Source organism: Eptatretus burgeri, chromosome 12 (genome assembly GCF_056783735.1).
Source record: "Eptatretus burgeri isolate ZD-2024b chromosome 12, Ebu_testis_v1, whole genome shotgun sequence".
Classification (NCBI taxonomy): Eukaryota; Metazoa; Chordata; class Myxini; order Myxiniformes; family Myxinidae; genus Eptatretus; species Eptatretus burgeri.
This window is the reverse complement of record NC_140972.1, coordinates 88,436,485-88,455,788: the sequence shown is the minus strand read 5'-3', so window position 1 is coordinate 88,455,788 and position 19,304 is coordinate 88,436,485. Positions and strand designations below refer to the sequence as shown.

At 45.4% G+C, this 19,304-nt stretch overlaps 1 protein-coding gene across 4 annotated transcripts in view; it reads left to right on the top strand.

Annotated features, from left to right (window-relative positions):
• Positions 1-19,304, top strand: part of LOC147016079 (uncharacterized) — a 97,472-nt gene that overhangs the window by 6,173 nt on the left and 71,995 nt on the right. For all 4 annotated transcript variants that reach the window (XR_015049988.1, XM_085848778.1, XM_085848777.1 and 1 more), the window contains exon 4: positions 3,664-3,747. Coding sequence is in view for 3 of the 4 variants with exons in the window: in XM_085848778.1 (XP_085704904.1) it covers positions 3,664-3,747 (84 nt within the window). In the remaining variant the exon portion in view is untranslated. The remainder of the gene's footprint in view (positions 1-3,663; positions 3,748-19,304) is intronic.

Below are 19,304 nucleotides of genomic sequence, written 5' to 3'. Positions count from 1 at the left end.
CAGCCAAGTAAGCTTTCTTCAAAATTTTTTTCAATCAAAATTAAATAATTCTGGCTGCCAGACCATGCATCCGATCAGGTTGAAATTTAAAACATATATTCCCCATCACCACTCGATCGATTGATGATGTCGATTGTCGATCGTTTTATGTCGATTGATGAAGTGGTTCAAGAGAGAATAAAAAAAAAGATTTTCGGTCAATCCAATATGGCTGCCAGATCATGTGACTTACAATTATTCATGAATGTACCCTGGTATCCCCAAGGCTTGTGGAACACGTGCAAGTGAAGTTTTTATTGATTTATTTTTGGCCTCGATCTGTTCAGCCACTTCAGAGAAGATTTTTGAAGGTTTGTTTTATTTGTTTATTTTTTAAACAATATAGCTGCCGAATCACGTGACCAATGGACCTCATCAAATTTTTTTTTACTGTGGACCATTTTATCCCAAGATGATCTTCAAATATTTTAATACTGATCAGATGTTGTGTAGGCAATTATGATGTCATAACGAAGGCACCTATGACATCATTAAAAAAAAAAATCGCACTTCTTCTCCATGAGGAGTACTTATCGTGTGCCAAGTTTCAAATTTTTCCTTGGTGCGTTTTCGGAGATAGAAGTCCAAAGTTTTTGTGTTTTTACAACATGGCTGCCACACAACGTGACCTGTGACGTCATTATCATTAAAACATTCTACATGAGTGGTCGCTCGTATGGTGAAAATTTTGTCTCGATCTGACAAGCAGTTGCGGAGAAAAACACAAGTTCTGTGCGGACAAAGAAACAAACAGACAAGTGGACCCAAATGCAATACCCCCTCCTTTGGTGAGGATAAAAATTTGATCAAACTGTCTCAAAGTAGTTTTTGTTGTTTTTGTATGTATACCTTGTCGAGGCTCGTATGAGAGCTAGCGCACAACAAGGGGGGCTGGAGACAAGAGGGGTGGGAGAGGGAAGGACAAAACAGGGAACAGAGACATGAGGAGATCTGTGGAAGGGAGAGGGATGGGGCAGGGAACACGGGGTATACAAGATGGACATTACAGGAAGGAAAGCAGGGAATTTGAAGGAGGTGGGTGTGGGGTGTATTAACGGGGGTGTCCATCTTTTCCTTGGAACGTACTGTGTAGTACGTACCAAGGAAACCCAACCACTGCTACATCCCCCTAATGAGCCAATGAGATTGAAGCACTCTCGGCCAATCTGTGCGTGTGTCCTTACATGCGTTGTGTTTACGGTAATTTTTATGCCTCCGGTGGCATTATGTTTTTTTGGTTTGTCCGTTCGTCCATGCATACATGAAAATTTTCTCTGTTTTCTCTACAACTTTTTATCTGATTGACACAAACTTTTGACCATAGATGCGACTCATCATGCAGAATCTTTTGATGATAATTATGATGTCATAGGTCACATGGGGTGGCAGCCATGTTGGAAAAATGGAAAAATTTTGTTCCTCTGTATCTCCCAAACTGCAAGATGGAAAAAATTGAAACTTGGGAACGAGCGATTTGACTATGACGTCATCGGTGAAGTGGTATCCCGGTCAAAATTCAATCGGTATGAAAATTTGTGAGGTTGATCTCGATAAATATTTAAACACAGAAAAAAATTATGATGTCATCTGTTGTGTGGTTTGGCAGCCATATTATTTTTTTAAAAATGGGGAAAAAAATCTTCTCAAAAACCGCCTTACAGATCGAAATGAAACTGCACACAAATGATCGACTTGCTATCCGTGCTGAATAAAGTTTGATAACTATGATGTCATAGGTCACATGGTCTGGCAGCCATCTTGGATTTTCCCTCAAAGCAAGCGCTTTTGTCCACCGTGTAACGATCCTCGTCATTTTTGTCGCTCAGGTATGGTGCGAAACCTCCTTCCACCTTCGGTGGCAGAGGTAATAAAATAAAAAAAGGCATTTAGCTGAACATTTTTCAATTTTTATTTAAAGCCACACTTGTATAAAGATCGAATCAAACAATTTATCTGGGAATAAGCAAGTATACAATATGCAATATTGCAACGTTAAAAAAATAAAATTGAGGATTGTTGTTACCTCCACCACCGAAGGTGAAGGAGGTTGTTTTCACCACTGTTTGTTACTTGCAAAATCGAAGATTTTTTTCAAGTATATTGGTGAGTTTATTTTGTTGTTCTGTCTGTTTGTCTGCCAATCGCCTTCAGGTCACAATTCTAAACCGATTGTCGTGAAACTTTACCGAGTTGTAGAGGTAGTCTCATCTGAGAAGCTCAACTCAAAAACGATATATAGATTTTGAGGTCAAAGGTCATGAGGTCAAGTTTCTAAAATCCTCACTTTTCATCTGATTGACTTGAAATTTGAAGAGGATTTATATTTCAGGTCACTGAATTCAACTAGCCAATTATTTTTTTAAGGTTCAGCATAGACCAAAAGGTCGACAGAGACCAAAGGTCAACAACTAAGCTGGGATTTCTAAAATCCTCAATTTTCATCCCATTGACTTGAAATTTCAAGAGGATTTGCATATGAGGTTACTCGATTCAACCACCAATTATTTTTGAGGTCAAAATGGGCCAAATTTCTAAAAATTGTCAATTTTTATCCAGTTGACTTGGGAATTGAAGAGGAGTTTCATATTTCGTCATTGAATTCAACCAATTATTTTTTAGGTCAAATGTGTTTTATGGATTTTTGCAAGTATCATGCTATGCATGACGTCTGTCTTGTTTGTCTGTTTGTGTGCAGGATGTCTCAAAAAGTTGTGGATGGATTTGGATGAAATTTTGTGGACAGGTTGGGTGTGTGACATGGATGAACTGATTAGATTTTGGTGAAGAACTGGATCCGACCACTAGAATTTTTTTCAGTGATCCTTCACCATTGAGAGATTGGGCTAACAATGATATATAGCACGACATCTCAAAAAGTTGTGGACGGATTCGGACGAAACTTGGTGGACACGTTGGGTGTGTGATGAGGACGAATTAATTTGATTTTGGTGAAGATCAGAATCCGGATTTGGATACGAGAATTATTTAATTTTTAAAGTGATTCTTCACCTTTGAGAGATAGTGCCAAAATCGATATATAGAATGATATTTCAAAAATGTATTGGGCCCGATATGTTATTGTGGAAGAGGCATTACGTGGCGGAGGTATGCGCTCTACCGATTGCCCTTCTAGTTTTATTATTATTATTTTTTATGATTATTATATTTTCAGAGTTGATGATGGACTCGTGAGTACAGTTTTGAGGTGGTTGGAGGAGAGGGGAGGCTACATGGGAGGTGGTGTCAATGATTTGAACCATGGATACAATAAGAGAATAGTGTATGATAAAATAGTGGGTATGTTTTAGGTGGAGGTGTTGAAAATTCATGATGCATATCAGGTGTGTGTGCCTACATGTTCATGGAACATGCAACGCCTTGTGGGGAATTAAATACGAAACCTGAAGGGCCATGTGGTGAGTAGGGAATGTATGACAGGAACATATGCTTGTTGTGGATGGGATTAATGACGGAACATGGGGGTGGGTGGGGTTTGGCTGGGTTCGAGTGACGGACCAGGGACGCTATTGTAGGGATTTCCATGTACCATTAACATGAATATATTTTATCCATGCTGTGTGCCAAGTTTTTGAATGGCTTCTTGTTTGTTTGTTTTTTGGGCAGGGGTCATACTGGGCAATAGAACAGAATCCCTCAGATGAAAATGCCACAAGTCGCCCTAAAAAGCGTCCAAGATCTAATGAACGGGTAAGTCTTTGAGAGGAATTGTGGGTAGTCTTGAGCGGCAATTGGCATTCGGTTGGACGTGGCTTCGTCATTGAAGCCTTGTTCTCATGGTGCTGTTTGTTTTTCCTTCGTTTTTTTTTTACTTCTGTTTTGCTCGTTTTCAATATACATATATTTTTTTCTGTCCTCTTTCGATGCCACTTCAATTGATGTCGGTTGACAGACAAACTCTCAACAGAAAAACTTGAGACTAGTCAGAAAGTTCCATGTCCATGTTGGCCACAAATATTGTACAGCAACCTCTTACAAGGCCATAGAACGGTGTCCCCACAGGATACCGAAGCCTCTTGAAGTCCGATCATCCACGAACTCTGATCTATAATGGCGAATATTAATTTTTTTGCATTTCCTACATTTTTATTGTTAATTGTGTATCTTGATGTAAGTAAATATAGATGTATTTCTCATCTTGTGGGCCCGTCCAAGGAGACGAGGATATGGGGGTGGAGGTGGGGGTGGGGGGGGGATAAATAAATAAGTGCCAAGATCTATAAAAGCTAACACAGAACTTGGTAACTTCATTTTCTTTCACAATGAATCCCCCATGTGGCCCCCATTGTACAAGCCACCTTTGGTAGCACTGTTGCCCTTGGCACGAACATGAATAGCCAGACTTCAATGATCGAGAACCCCCCCCCCCCCCCGATCCAACCTCTCTCCCACATTTCCTCCCTAAAATTATTACCCCCTCTCCCGATCCCCCTGATTTACTCTCCATTGTCCCTCATTACATGTGTTAAATTTGGTTTCAATCACTTAAGCCATTACAAAGATATTCCTCCCTCCCTCTCTCTCCCCCAACTCTCCCCCATGTGCACCTCCCTCCCCCATAAAATCGCCACCCATCTTTCCATGGCACCCCCATGATGTGTGCCAAGCTTGGTGGCCCTAAAACGTTCCTTTCTCAAGATGTACAAGACATAAGAGAACGAATCGACAAACAGGAAAAATGGAGTTTGGCAATGGGGGCAGCTTTGCCTGATGTGAGACTGGTTAGCAAACGTGCCTAATGTGCACCAATAACAACAAAACAAGCCCAAAGCCTGTCTGTATTTCCAAATGTTATTTCACATTTTGCACTCATGGCTGTTGCCTGAACATGGTACAGTGAGCCAATTATTTTGGTATTTGTATGCATGTGTAATGAGCAGACATTAATAAGGTTGATGAATCGTGTTGGTAGTTGTGGGAACTGATGCGAGAGAAAGCTCCTCTCCATACCCGTGGGCTATATGCTGTTAGTGGCAGGCACTCGGGAGCGTCGGGGAGTAGGGAAGAGCAAGGAGGGAGGGAGTTTGGAGAACACCTAGGGATGAAAGGTGTGTGTGTGTGTGTGTGTGTGTGTGTGTGTGTGTGTGTGTGTGTGTGTGTGTGTGTGTGTGTGTGTGTGTGTGTGTGTGTGTGTGTGTGTGTGTGTGTGTGTGTGTGTGTGTGTGTGTGTGTGTGTGTGTGTGTGTGTGTGTGTGTGTGTGTGATACAGAGACACACATGAGTTGTAAGAAACTGACACTTGCACTTTTCTTTTATTGTGAAGGAGAGAATGTGTCAAGTGTGCACAGCTTTGTCTTGTATCTGTCATCACCTTGGGGACAATTATTACTTGTACCTTTTTGTTGTGTTTTAATGTTTCTTTAATTAATCAATTAATTTATGTATTCAGTATATGAAGTTTAATAATTTGTGCACGTATTCACCTGTTGTATTAGATTGTTCCATTGCCTTGTTGTTGCTTATGGGTGTATACATTTTCCGTTTTACCATGCTTTGGCTATGATACTTAAGTGACAACGTCAGAAGTACAGAAATATTATTACCTCTGCCACCGAAGGTGGATGGAGGTTATGCTTTCAACTGTCTGTTTGTCTGTCTGTCTCTGCCTGTTTGTTTCTTTCTGTGAGCAGGATGTCTCAAGAGGTTTTGGATGAAACTTGGTGGACAGGTTCTGTGTGTGACGGGGGCAAATGTGTTTGATTTTGGTGAAGATCCGTCCAAATCTGGATCCACATGCATCAATTTTTTTAATTTTAAAAGTGATTCTTCACAAATGAGTGGGTCAAGAACGATATGTGTGTATATATATATATATATATATATATATATATATATATATATATATATATATATATATATATATATATATATATATATCTTCTTCTTCCTCTTTCGGCTTGCTCCCGTTAGGGGTCGCCACAGCGGACCAACTGTCTCCATTTCGCTCTCGTTTTGTTGTCCGCATAATGATTTGGCATAGGTTTTTACGCCGGATGCCCTTCCTGACGCAACCCTGGTCGCCTCTTACGACACACAGGGATATGGTACACCTATTCTAACCGGGGCATACACCGGGCCCAGTACAACTGGTGCTCATTTCGCCGACCTCGGAAGGATGGCAGGCTGAGTCAACCCCCTGGTGTTTTCGACTTGGTTTATATATATTTATATATATATATATATATATATATATATATATATATATATATATATATATATATATATATATATATATATATATATATATATATATATATACATACATATATATATATATATATATATATATATATATATATTCATATATATATATATATATATATATATATATATATATATATATATATATATATATATATATATATATATATATATATATATATATATATATATATATATATATATATATATATATATATACATATACATACATATATTAATTCAGTGTCCCAACGGGGCTTGAACTCAGGACCTCTTGGGTCCCAAGCCACTGCCCTTACCACTGCGCCAACACCAGGCTTACATGTATATATATATATATGTATATATATATATGTATATATATGTATATATGTATATATATATATATATATATATATATATATATATATATATATATATATATATATATATATATATATATATATATATATATATATATATATATATATATATATGTATGTATGTATGTATGTATGTATGTGTGTGTGTGTGTGTATGTGTATGTATGTATGTATGTATGTATGTATGTATGTATGTATATGTATGTATATATATGTATATATATATATATATATATATATTGTTACGAATGTTGGTCCACCTGGCTACGTAACTCGAATCGCGACCCACCGGAACGGACAATTCAGTCATGACCCTCCTTGGAACTACCGCCAGGAGCTAGTCACGGGTGGGTCTTTCGACCACACCACAATCGTGCCAATCGGCCACCCGCGCAGGATAGGGTTGTTCGCCAAACTCGACCTACCTAAGTACCTGCGCGAGTAGTTAACCAGGCAATCGTACCTCGCTGCAGGTCGGCCTAGGACACGAACCGCTTAAGCGGTCCGTTCCATGCTTCAGTGATAACCGAGCGGTGTTATTGCTGGCCCCGACGGACGTGATTATTTACCGGGTGCTTACACCCCTCCACCAATTCCTTCCGTGATGCAAGATGGAACTTTCAAACAAGGGAAAGGACGCAATGAAACGGGGAACAGTTCAACAAACACATTTATTGTACACTCAGACAAGGACGTATTTTACAGCCATACAGAAAATCATGCACGTATAACAGTCAAGCAAGCAAATGAAGAATTCCAACCGAATAAAGTGTCTTTATTCCACACGCACACTTAGACAATTCTACTTATAAGACGGTGCCACCACATGCATTTACACAAAAGCAAAGGAAAAAGCCACCCTCAAAGACAAGGGTGGCAGACAGGTTCGTGGACCAAATGTGCGTGGAACCTGGATGAGCAGCCAGGTCCACGAGACCGAAGGGTCCTACCAGGGTCCTACCCGCGCCCTCGTGGCGCGATGGCGGACAAGCCGCGATGTCAGCGTAGCTGCGCTTGGCTTCTTGCCCCTGGCGTGGCCGGTGAGCTCTCTCCGGCGTTCTCCGCGCAGGCACGTGTTTCACCGTCGGCACCACGGTTGGGGAGGGGAACGGACGGGGTCACCGGCGCTTTCTGAGCGCGGAGCTCTGTAAGGGAGAGGGGAATTGCTGACGCTCCGTCCAACGAGTTGACGCTCTGGACCGCACTGGCTCCGGCGAACTCCTCTTGGCTGTGGCTTCCGCTATGCCCCTTCTCCGGCGGCGGTCCCCACTCAGCCCTCTGGTTCGCCTCTGAGCCCTCCTCCGCGTCCCTGCTCCACTCAGCAACTCGCCCTCCTCGCCCCTCAACTTCGACCTGAGCTCCGAGCTCCTTCCTCTCCGTCGATCGGCCGGGGGAGGAGTGGATATGTAAATTTGTGGATCACAGCGGGTTTGGAGGCGGAGCGACACCACTTGATGCTCAGCCATTGGATGGATGAAAAGTGGGCGTGAATAATTCCTGATCCGTTATTTCCTTCAAAAGGATCCCATTCACAACCCATGGCACGACGTTCGGTAGAAAGGCGAAGGTGGTGGGAGTTTGCTGTGGTGGTTTGGGAAGGGTGTTGGTGGTGGCGATTTGGTTGTTGGCAGGCGTCGTTTTAGAATGGCGGTGAAGCGATGTTTTCGGGGTGGAGTTGTGGAGGTAAAGAGGCGAAGGTGGTGGTGTTTGAGTTGTAGTTGTTTGGGAATGATGTTGGTGGTGGCGATTTGGTTGTTGGGGGATGATTGGTACAAAATAACGGCAGCAAAAGAAAAACGGCTATCTCAAAGGATCGCAGCCCTGTGAACACGGAAAATCCCTCTAAACAACGGTGGGGAAATCTAACTACACATATACTTATTGTCATAACTGATCTAAGGTCCTTTATGGTGGTCTGCGAATTTCCACAGCCATAACAATATATTGTTACGGATTCGCGCCCGCCGGCGTGCTGACGGCCACGTAACTCGAATCGCGGCACGTCGCCCACCGGACGGACAATCCAGTCGTGACCCTCTCGGACTAACGCCGGGAACCAGTCACGGGTGGACCTTTCGGTCTCACCGCGATCGAGCCAATCGGCCCCCGCGTGGGATAGGGTTGCTCGCCAAATTCGACCTACCTAAGTACCCACACGGAGGGTAGACCGGGCGATCGCACCTCGCCGCAGGTCGACTTCGGACACGGGCCACTTAAGCGACCCGTTCCGTACTATCGGGATAACCGAGCGGTGTTATCGTCGGCCTCGACGGTTCGATTAATTATCGGGCGTATTCAGCCCACTACCAACCCTTTACGTGAAGCAAGATGAGGATTCAATGAGAGAAATGACGAAGCGAAGCGGGAAAGCAGTTCAACATAAAGCACATTTATTCGCGATGAACGGAAAGCACACATATACAATTCCACCAAAAGCACATAGAAAAGAAGACAAAAAGCAAATGCGACAATGCAGATCTAATACCGATTACGCGAGCACACGGCAACACTTATACAATTTTACTTCACAGACGGCGCCGACAACACACATTCCCAAAGCAAAAGAAAAGAGAACCACCCTCCAGGATGAGGGGGTAGGCGGGCCTGGGGCCGAGACCGTGTCGGGCCTACCCGTCTGGTGATGAGACGCGGAGCGGCGGTGGTGCCTCAACTCCGCGGGCCTCGCGGACAGTGTCTGGTAGGGGGTGGGAAGGGGCCCCTTGGACGCACTATCTCAGCACGGGGGAAACAGGAGGGGGTTGCTGATGCTCGGGGAAAGGAGGATTTTTACTCTGTCTCGGGTCCCGCGACGAGCGTCTCCACCTCGACCAGGTCGCGCCGTCGGCCTCCCTGGTGTGCAGCTCCCGGCACCGACGCGAGCACCCCCTCGTCTGCCTTCGCCGCCGCCGCCTCTCCACAGCTCCGTCCTCTTCGCTCCGACTCCAACTCCGAACTCTTCCTCCTGCGAACTCCTTCCAACGCACACACGACTCCAACGCACACGACGACGACCACTTTTCTGACGAACGCAGCCGCTTATATAAGCCCCGTGGCTTCGCCTTTGACCCCCTGCCTTCGACCTTTCACCTCGCTCCCCATTGGCCCGAGAAAAAGTGGGCGTGAATGCATTTTGATCCATGAATTTGCATATAGCGACCGCCCTCCAACGCCCTGGAGGCGGGGCCAAATCGCCCCTTGCTCACCGATTGGACGGAACAAAAGTGGGCGTGAGTCCTTTTTGGAGCGGAAAGTCCGTGGTTTTGTACACGCTGTTCGGCGCGCGCCCTGCACGAGTCCAATACCGGTACCCACAAGCTGCGCAAGAACGGTGGGTGGTTGATGTTGTGATGACTGTTGAGACGCGGTTGGCGGTGGTAATCATGGCGGTTGGTCCAAAATAAAGATAGTAAAAGAAAAACGGCTATCCTGAAGAGTCGCAGCACGCATAAATGACATGTATTCCCACTAGACCACGGGTTTGGGCCTAACTACACATATACTTACCGAGATATCTCACCTAAGGGACCTGAATGGTGGTTTGCGAATTTGGTCAACCACAACAATATATATATATATATATATATATATATATATATATATATATATATATATATATATATATATATATATATACATACATACATATATCACAATATTTCAAAAATGTATTGGCCCGATGTGTTCTTGTGAATTAGCCATTGCGTGGCGGAGGTATGCACTCTAGCGAGTGCCCTTCTAGTTTAATTTGAATTATGTACTTGAACACTGGAACAAAAATCGCCTCTTGTTGCTTCCAAGAACCTTCGGTTTAGCAGTACTTGTACGTGGTGTATAAGGGTGATGTATAACTGCTTCAATCGCGCTAAACTTCTAGAATTAATATATATTTTAAAAAATATTTAAAAAATCATTGTATTATAATTTAAGTTTATACTTGAAAACTGCATGGGTTACTCTCTAGTTGCCTCTTGTAATAATCATTTAGCATGTGCAACTCTTACACCCTGAGGTTTTAACGTGGTGACACGGGGCATTCTGAGCAAATCTTAACCAGTCTTTCTGAGATGCCAGCATGTGGATCATCCAAAAAACATTGCTTGCATTCTTGAACAATCCATTACAGTGCCACGTTTGTCAGGAAAATCAGTGGAATCAAACCCATGCATGGATCTCCAGAAGACGCATTGAGCTATACGTCCCAGTCTGTGACCAGGATGCCACGAATTTTGACCATGGAAGTGTCTTTCATGATGTGGAGTGGTAGTGCCAAAACTTGTCACACCAACTTGAACCGTACCCATGGCATCCTGTTGACAGATCAATATATTGTGACGTCCACGGGACTTGAACAGTCCCGCCAACATAGAATGAGCCGAAACGATGGAGGCGGTTTATTTTTTATAACCCAAAGATGGCGGTTTTAATCGCTCCACAGCAAACGGGACGAGGAAGGTGGCACGAGTCGCTTTTCACTGAGTTAATAATGTTTATTTCTCTAACAGAAATAATAATAAGACTCGGCAAGAGGAGGGATCCGGGGCGATTCGACGGGATGGTGGTGTGAGTTCGGGCGTGGGGAAAACACAAACTATTCCAATGGATATACAAATCTCAAACCCTCTAAGGCGCCAGGTGTACACACACACACACACACACACACACACACACACACACACACACACACACACACACACACACACACACACACACACACACACACACACACACCGTAGCTGGTCCTGGTGGTCAGGCTGGCCCGTGGTGTAGACGCAACAGTCCCTGGATTGGCGCCGGACGAGCTGGCGTTGCGCTTGTCAAGGGCAGGAGACACCGTGGTGCTGTCGACCTCCTGGTGTCGGCCCGAGTCCGCTCACAGCCGCCAGGGAGCCAGTTCTGGCGCCAAGATGCGAGCAGGAGAGGGAGGCAGGTCCGCCCGCCGTTCGGACCCGTATTCCGAGCCAGCAGAACCCCAGAGCCAACCGAGGTGAGGCACGAGGCACAGCAAGGCCTCGAGACACGACGAATCGAGGAATGAACCAGCGCAATAATAGAGCACGCTCCGAGCCCAACAGCCTCGACCAAACGGTTTCTCCTTTTCAATCTTCTTCCACCTCTTTTCCCCGAACAGAACCTTTTTATCCTCCAGTCCTTGTCACTTCCAATCGAGCCGTTTTATTGGCCCTCCGCCGTCGCCATCCGCAGCACTGTCCTGTTACGTCACGGCAAGCCTCCAGGGAATACTAAAAGGGTTTACGCAGACACACTTACCCTAACCCGTCTCCCTATCTAATTACGTGACAATTATCATTTCCCCCTTGAAGAAATGGACATTTACTAGACAACTTATCACCACTGAATTGCTACTTATTACATCGAGATCCTGGTAAACTCGAACAGCATGGCATACCTGATTAAACATCCTAATTACCCTTTGAATGCATACCCCCCCTCAGACATAACACTGCCCCCTCCTCTGGTACCGCAGCTCCTGCAAGGTATATCACAGGCGCTACCGTGCCAGCCTTAATACTTACTGACTCACACCTATTTAACCTAACGAAATAAAGTAGGAGGGGCAATGGGCAGCGAGCCGCAGCTAACTTACCTATCCTGCTTAATGTACTACCCCCTTATGGCCTTATCCTCGCCAAAACAATCATTCATTTTTTTATTTTATTTTATTTTATCACATGAGAGCACTGAGCGAAGTTGCACTCCATCCTCTGGATCATCGCTCCTGTCCAACACTCTTCCAGTGATCTGGGGAGGGAAACAAAAGGTTCCACAAAAACACAACACTTATACTTTACATTCCTACTCTAAGCCTTAACGACACTATTCACAGGATATTTACACTTGACCGCCTCCCCCAGTGGATGCTAATAGACCCAGCGTTACCTGGGGAGCCAATTTTCAAATTTGCTTGCCCCAAAATTATGCGGACATCATGCCCTTGCTGCACATGTCAAGTTGTGCGGGATCGAGTGGGACTCGCACATCTTCACAACACTCACACCATGGTCATCATCACATTTCTAGGTCATGGTCCCCATTTTAATGATGCAGGCTGAATCCCGTCATGGCCGTGGGGTGGGTTACCACAAGATGATGGGGGCATCTTTGGTGCAACCATGCCCACAGGTAAGCTTTAGTCCAACCCGGACGTTTCTCCGCCCCGCTCCCTTTGATTCCCACCCCCCTGGTAGCCATCAGCTCTCACCCCGTACAACACACTGGAAGGAGTCTCACTGGCTCCTCTGGCCTTCTTGGGTCGCCAAGGTCCTACCCGCCTTGGTCGCCCAACCAGACCCTCTCCCAGTTGCCTCCAGACACTGTCACCATTAGCCACCAGGGGTGAATCTCCTTGAAGGGGGTCGCAATTCCCGCTCACCGTGAGCTTCAGCAATCCCTGTGGACAAGCACATCATCCCCACCTACAAAACCCACATGACTCTCCCCACCCCATCGGCCTTACATGTGACACCTGCATTTCTAACACTTCACCGACCATGACCTTCCCTGTTACCACACCATGTCCAATAAAAAAAATCAATGTGTGCACCATACAATTCACTTCTTAACTTGAAACAACTCGCACAGCACTTCTCACCCGATCCACACACCAGCCATTGGACAGCCACTCGTGCCCGCTTTGTTACCAATTACCCACTGTCCCGATTGTCACTCTAAAACCCAGCAGAACTTGCAAACCCATGCCAATTTTCCCACAATTCACTTTTTTCACCAAAGGAGGCACTTCGCCACAATCTCAGCAGCCGAGCATGGCCCTATATGCTCAGCCCGATCTAGTCTTCCCGACCCCCGACAGTGATTTCCGGACTCGACCTATGAAAGGGCACCTCGGATAGACCTGGCGGTTCAGCAGGAGGATTCATCCTCTGAAGCATTTGGGTAATGCCAATTTCTCCCAGCCCCCCTCCCTGATCCCAAATCTCCACCTGTCGGATCGTCACCGATGGCCTCTCGGGCACCCGACCCGGCCGACTCCACGAGGCCAGCCTGGCCGCACACTCGGCCGCTCTGTGCACGGTGGGTGGATCCTGTAGCTCCACTAGTGCTCGGACCTCAGGGTCAGGAAGAGCAGCTAAAAATTTCTCGAGTGCCAGTCTGTCCCACGCCTCCACTGTAAGGTCCCGATATGCGATCCTGACTGATTGGTAAATGTCCTGTGCCAGCTCCTGCACTGTCTCGCCCAACTTTAATTTGCGGTGCTGGAGCTGGGCCCGCACCAGATCACAGTTTGCTGCGAACCCAAACCGACGGCTCAACGCCTCGCAAATGTGGGAGCTGGTCAACATCCCTCCGCGATCATGTTTAACACATCTGTGGCTGGTCCCCGCAACGTTGCCACCAAATTCCCTGTACATTCCCGCTCATTCCACCCATTTAGTCGGGAAATACACTCAAATTGCGTCAGAAAAGCTTCAAGGCTCCCTGACCCATCAAAATTTACCAGGGGGATCACCTTTCCGGTGGCCCGCTTCCCAGTTTCTCCCTTGTCCGAATCCAGCCCAGGGATCAAACACCCTTGTGGCTGCGTATCCAATTTCGGAGCCCACTGTGGCCAAAGATGTTTTGTGGTGAGGGTCTCATGGGTCAATTTTGCCTCCTGTTCCAAACGTTGAATGGACCGATTCACCTCTTCTCGCAGGATCTTCTGGGCCTGCACAACCTCCTCCAAGGCTCCGTCGCGAGTTTGTAGCTGCTCCTCAACCAACCCGGACACTCTACTTACAAAAGACTGCTCTACCAGGCCTTTATCTAAGACTTCATCTTGGCTCATAATTTTATCTTGTTCGTCCAAACGAGCCTCCAATCCTTTTACCTCCTCCGCCAAATTCATCCCTTGCTTCCTCAGCTCTCCCCACTCTTCTACTTGCAGCTGCACACGAGCATCCACACAGGCACGATGACGTTCCAGGCCTTCATCCACTTTATCAACCCGAATGTTCGTTGCATCAATTCTATCTACCAATCTTTTTCGTATATTTTCCCCCTCCAATGAAATTTCTACCTTTGTTTCCTCCAATCTATCCTCGAATTTACTTTGTATTTCCCCCAATTGAACATCCACACACTCCTGCATCTCAGTTTTCATTTTCTCCATCTTTTCCCCCAATTCATCCCTCATTAAATCAATCCGTGCACCCAACTGTTCCCCTATTACTCCCAATTGATTTGTCATTTCTGCCCCATGTGCCATCATTTTTGCCATTTCTGCCCCATGTGCCGTCATTTTTGCCATTTCTGCCCCATGTGCCGTCATTTTTGCCCCCTGTGCTGTAATTGCACTCATTAAAAGTTCCAACATTGTCCAGATCGACATCGCGCCGGTTTCCGGTGCTGCCGGCTCCATTACGGGCAATGAAGCACGGTCCACGCTCGGAATGGGGGAGGTTTCGATCCTACCCCCGTCTCTCCCTTCTTCCCCCGACTCGCTGCCAGACACGTGGCCTTCCTCCTCAAACATCTGCACATCCGCCATGGTGCAGAAGTCCTGTTTTCCGCCAATTAAATTTAATTTGAAAAATCCCGCCAAAATTTTCCCACGCTCGCGCACTTTTCTGTAGTAATTTTATATTCCAATTCATGGCGAGATTTTAATCCTGGTATATTCTCCCGATACCAAATATAATTTAGAGGGGTTCGAACATCCAACACCCTGACACCAATGTGACGTCCACGGGACTTGAACAGTCCCGCCAATGTAGAATGAGCCGAAACGATGGAGGCGGTTTATTTTTTATAACCCAAAGATGGCGGTTTTAATCGCTCCACAGCAAACGGGACGAGGAAGGTGGCACGAGTCGCTTTTCACTGAGTTAGTAATGTTTATTTCTCTAACAGAAATAATAATAAGACTCGGCAAGAGGAGGGATCCGGGGCGATTCGACGGGATGGTGGTGTGGGTTCGGGCGTGGGGAAAACACAAACTATTCCAATGGATATACAAATCTCAAACCCTCTAAGGTGCCAGGTACACACACACACACACACACACACACACACACACACACACACACACACACACACACACACACACACACACACACACACACACACACACACACACACACACACACACACACCGTAGCTGGTCCTGGTGGTCAGGCTGGCCCGTGGTGTAGACGCAACAGTCCCTGGATTGGCGCCGGACGAGCTGGCGTTGCGCTCGTCAAGGGCAGGAGACACCATGGTGCTGTCGACCTCCTGGTGTCGGCCCGCGTCCGCTCACAGCCGCCAGGGAGCCAGTTCTGGTGCCAAGATGCGAGCAGGAGAGGGAGGCAGGTCCGCCCGCCGTTCGGCCCCGTACTCCGAGCCAGCAGAACCCCAGAGCCAACCGAGGTGAGGCACGAGGAACAGCAAGGCCACGAGACACGACGAATCGAGGAACGAACCAGCGCAATAATAGAGCACGCTCCGAGCCCAACAGCCTCGACCAAACGGTTTCTCTTTTTCAATCTTCTTCTTCCACCTCTTTTCCCCGAACAGAACCTTTTTATCCTCCAGTCCTCGTCACTTCCAATCGAGCCGTTTTATTGGCCCTCCGCCGTCGCCTTCCGCCAATCGTGATCACGGGGCGGAGCCATCCGCAGCACTGTCCTGTTACGTCACGGCAAGCCTCCAGGGAATACTAAAAGGGTTTACGCAGACACACTTACCCTAACTCCCTATCTAATTACGTGACAATTATCATTTCCCCCTTGAAGAAATGGACATTTACGAGACAACTTATCACCACTGAATTGCTACTTATTACATCGAGATCCTGGTAAATTCGAACAGCATGGCATACCTAATTAAACATCCTAATTACCCTTTGAATGCATACCCCCCTCAGACGTAACAATATTGATGAGATCGTACAGTGAGTGCGTTGCCTACCCTTCAACAACATGTTCCAGGAATTGTCTTTATGTACGATATTGCTCCTGCTCACGGACACCCAAACGAGGAACGTTCCAGTCGATGCAAACATTGCTGTGACACCCTGGCCTGCCATCTCTCGCCTGATATGAATTCAATTGAACATCGGCGGGATATCATTGTTCATCATAGTCCAACGTTGCCAAGATGGACGTAGACCCTTGATAAGCTGGAACAGGAGCTGACTCAGGCATGGAATGTTATTCCGCAGGCTCCGATTAAAGTGCGTTTGTAAGCTCAATGCAGTGATTGCTGCAAGAGGTGGACATACTCGGTATTAAGATTGTTACTTACACGTTGTATCCATGTGTGAAAACATTTGTCACGATGCAGCATTACCTGATTAGGTCACAACGAAACGTCCATGTAATTGTTCACCACTTATCTCTTGTTAGAGGTTTGCATTTCATCTGTGTCCCTTGATGTCACATACATAAATGTCATCAACAACAATCACTTGTTCAATTCTTTTTTTTATGGCAGAAATTGTGTTTGTGTGTGTGTGTGTGTGTGTGTGTTTGTCTTGGAGTCCGGTAGTACTCTATTAAGGGCTGACATGGGAAAAATGGCTTCCCATCAAATGTGAACAAAATTATATGGTGAAAATTTACTGCATCATGAAGTCATAAACTTTTAATCCATACCTTTTTATTCTCGAGCGTTTTCATATCTATCAAGACTAAAGACTCCAGAATACATCGCTAAACGTCCGAATTGTTCTTCTACTTCTACTACTACTTCTACTTCTTCTTCTACTTCTTCTTCTTCTTCTTCTACTACTTCTTCTACTTCTTCTTCTACTTCTTCTACTTCTTCTTCTTCTACTTCTTCCCCTCAGCCAGCCTAGCACAATAATGGCTGAAGTGATGATTCTAACAGAAGGAAGCGACATTGTCATTGGGGTATTGCACTCGTACCACAAAAACCAAGAAAATGTGATGAAACGACGGCAAAAAAAATACAACCACGATACACCACAAGTTAAACACCATTTACACATGGATCGTAAGCAAAGGTAGATAGAAGATTGAAAGGTATGTAGGAGAGAGAGGGGAGAGGGAGAGGTGGGGAGGGAGAGACGGACACAGAAACAGACAGAGATCGAGAGAGATCGTAGCCCTTCGTGCCAATTATAGGACTGATCCTGAGAGACACCATATTAATATTCTGCTACGATCGAAAGAGCTAAAATGATGTGGTATAAAAAGGAAGCGTTGATCCGAAGATTCAAGAGGGCGACCAACTACTTCCACATAATGATGAAAAAGTACAATGGAAAACACAGGGAGAAAGTATGAGCTTTCAGCAAAGACAGGTATGTATTTGTGGAACCTTAGGCTGTAAAATAACTACATGTGAAGGAAATGCAGCGTCATCTCTTCAATGATAATGGGGCATGGGTTCAGCTAATGAAAGTTTTGAAGACACAGCACAAGACTGCAGCAAAGACATTGTCTCGGTTCATGATCAAAACTGTCTGTGGAATAGCAGCGAAACAATTGCTCAACAAAGCCTTGAAACTGTGCAAAGAACACTCTGGTGCTTTGTTCTAGACCACAAGAACAGTCAATAGGCTCAACATTTAAAGGGCCAGATGATTTTGGGGAAGGGTGTCATGCTGATTCCTCTGAGCCTTACTATTATGACTCAGCCTATCAGGCTGTAGAGAGAGCCTCTGCCATTCCCATTAATGAAAATGGCAGATGTTCAGTTGCTAATGATATTAGCAAGTCAGAAGTCGAAAGCAGCAAGAGAAAAGGAAAACAGCAGCCTATGAAATGGACCTGTTGTCGTGAATGCAAAGCAGTCACTGAAGCAGAAGTAGATGCGATCGTTAACCTCAAACCGGCATTTCAATAACCAATGCAAGAGCTGAGAACTGCCTCAGATGCATGTGATTGTTGTCCTGCAGATGGGAAGACTACACCACAGTTGCTAGCGGAGACCCTGATGGTCACATCATAGTGTTACAAGGTCACTCATTGGTTTGTTTCATTGATGGAGGAAGTTGTAGTCACCTTCACATACTCGTACGTTGCATACTTTCCATGCTAGCTCAGGCTCTGCCCTGCCTTTGTTTATTTAGTACAATGTAATGGTGATGCAACAGCATGTTCGATGTATCCCAAAACTTGCAGTTTCATCTGTATTGCTGATATTAACTCATGCAATTTGTAATTGTAATATAATGCACGCAAGACCCGAAGTACTTCAACACTTGATTTCCACATGACGGTCAAACCACAATTTACCCCCATGATACTAATTATGCAACCATCCATAATCCACCCCACCCCCTCCATCCCCCCCAAAAAAACCCAGAAACAAGATCAGAAAAAAACATTTAAAAAATGAAAAAGAAACATGTTGGGATGGAATCCCCCTCCCCCCTACCCCCCCCCCAAAAAGGCACCCAAACGAGGTAGGGATGACAAAACAACACAACAATCCTTTCACAGATTGCCATGACAACATATTTTGGCCTTTTTTCCGTTTCAAATCTACGACAAATATAATGTACAACTCGAGAGAAGTCGATGGCACGCCATTGCAAATCCTCACCCTTCCCACCAAAAGCAAAATTGAAATATAGCAAAAAGTTCCACCATGAATGGCCCAATATCAAATTTTGATTTGGAAAAAAAAAGTCTTCTGCTTTGACCCTTGTAACCCTAAACCCCCAACCCCTGGGGGATGAATTGGAGATCAAATCCCCCCCAAAAAATCGTTACATAT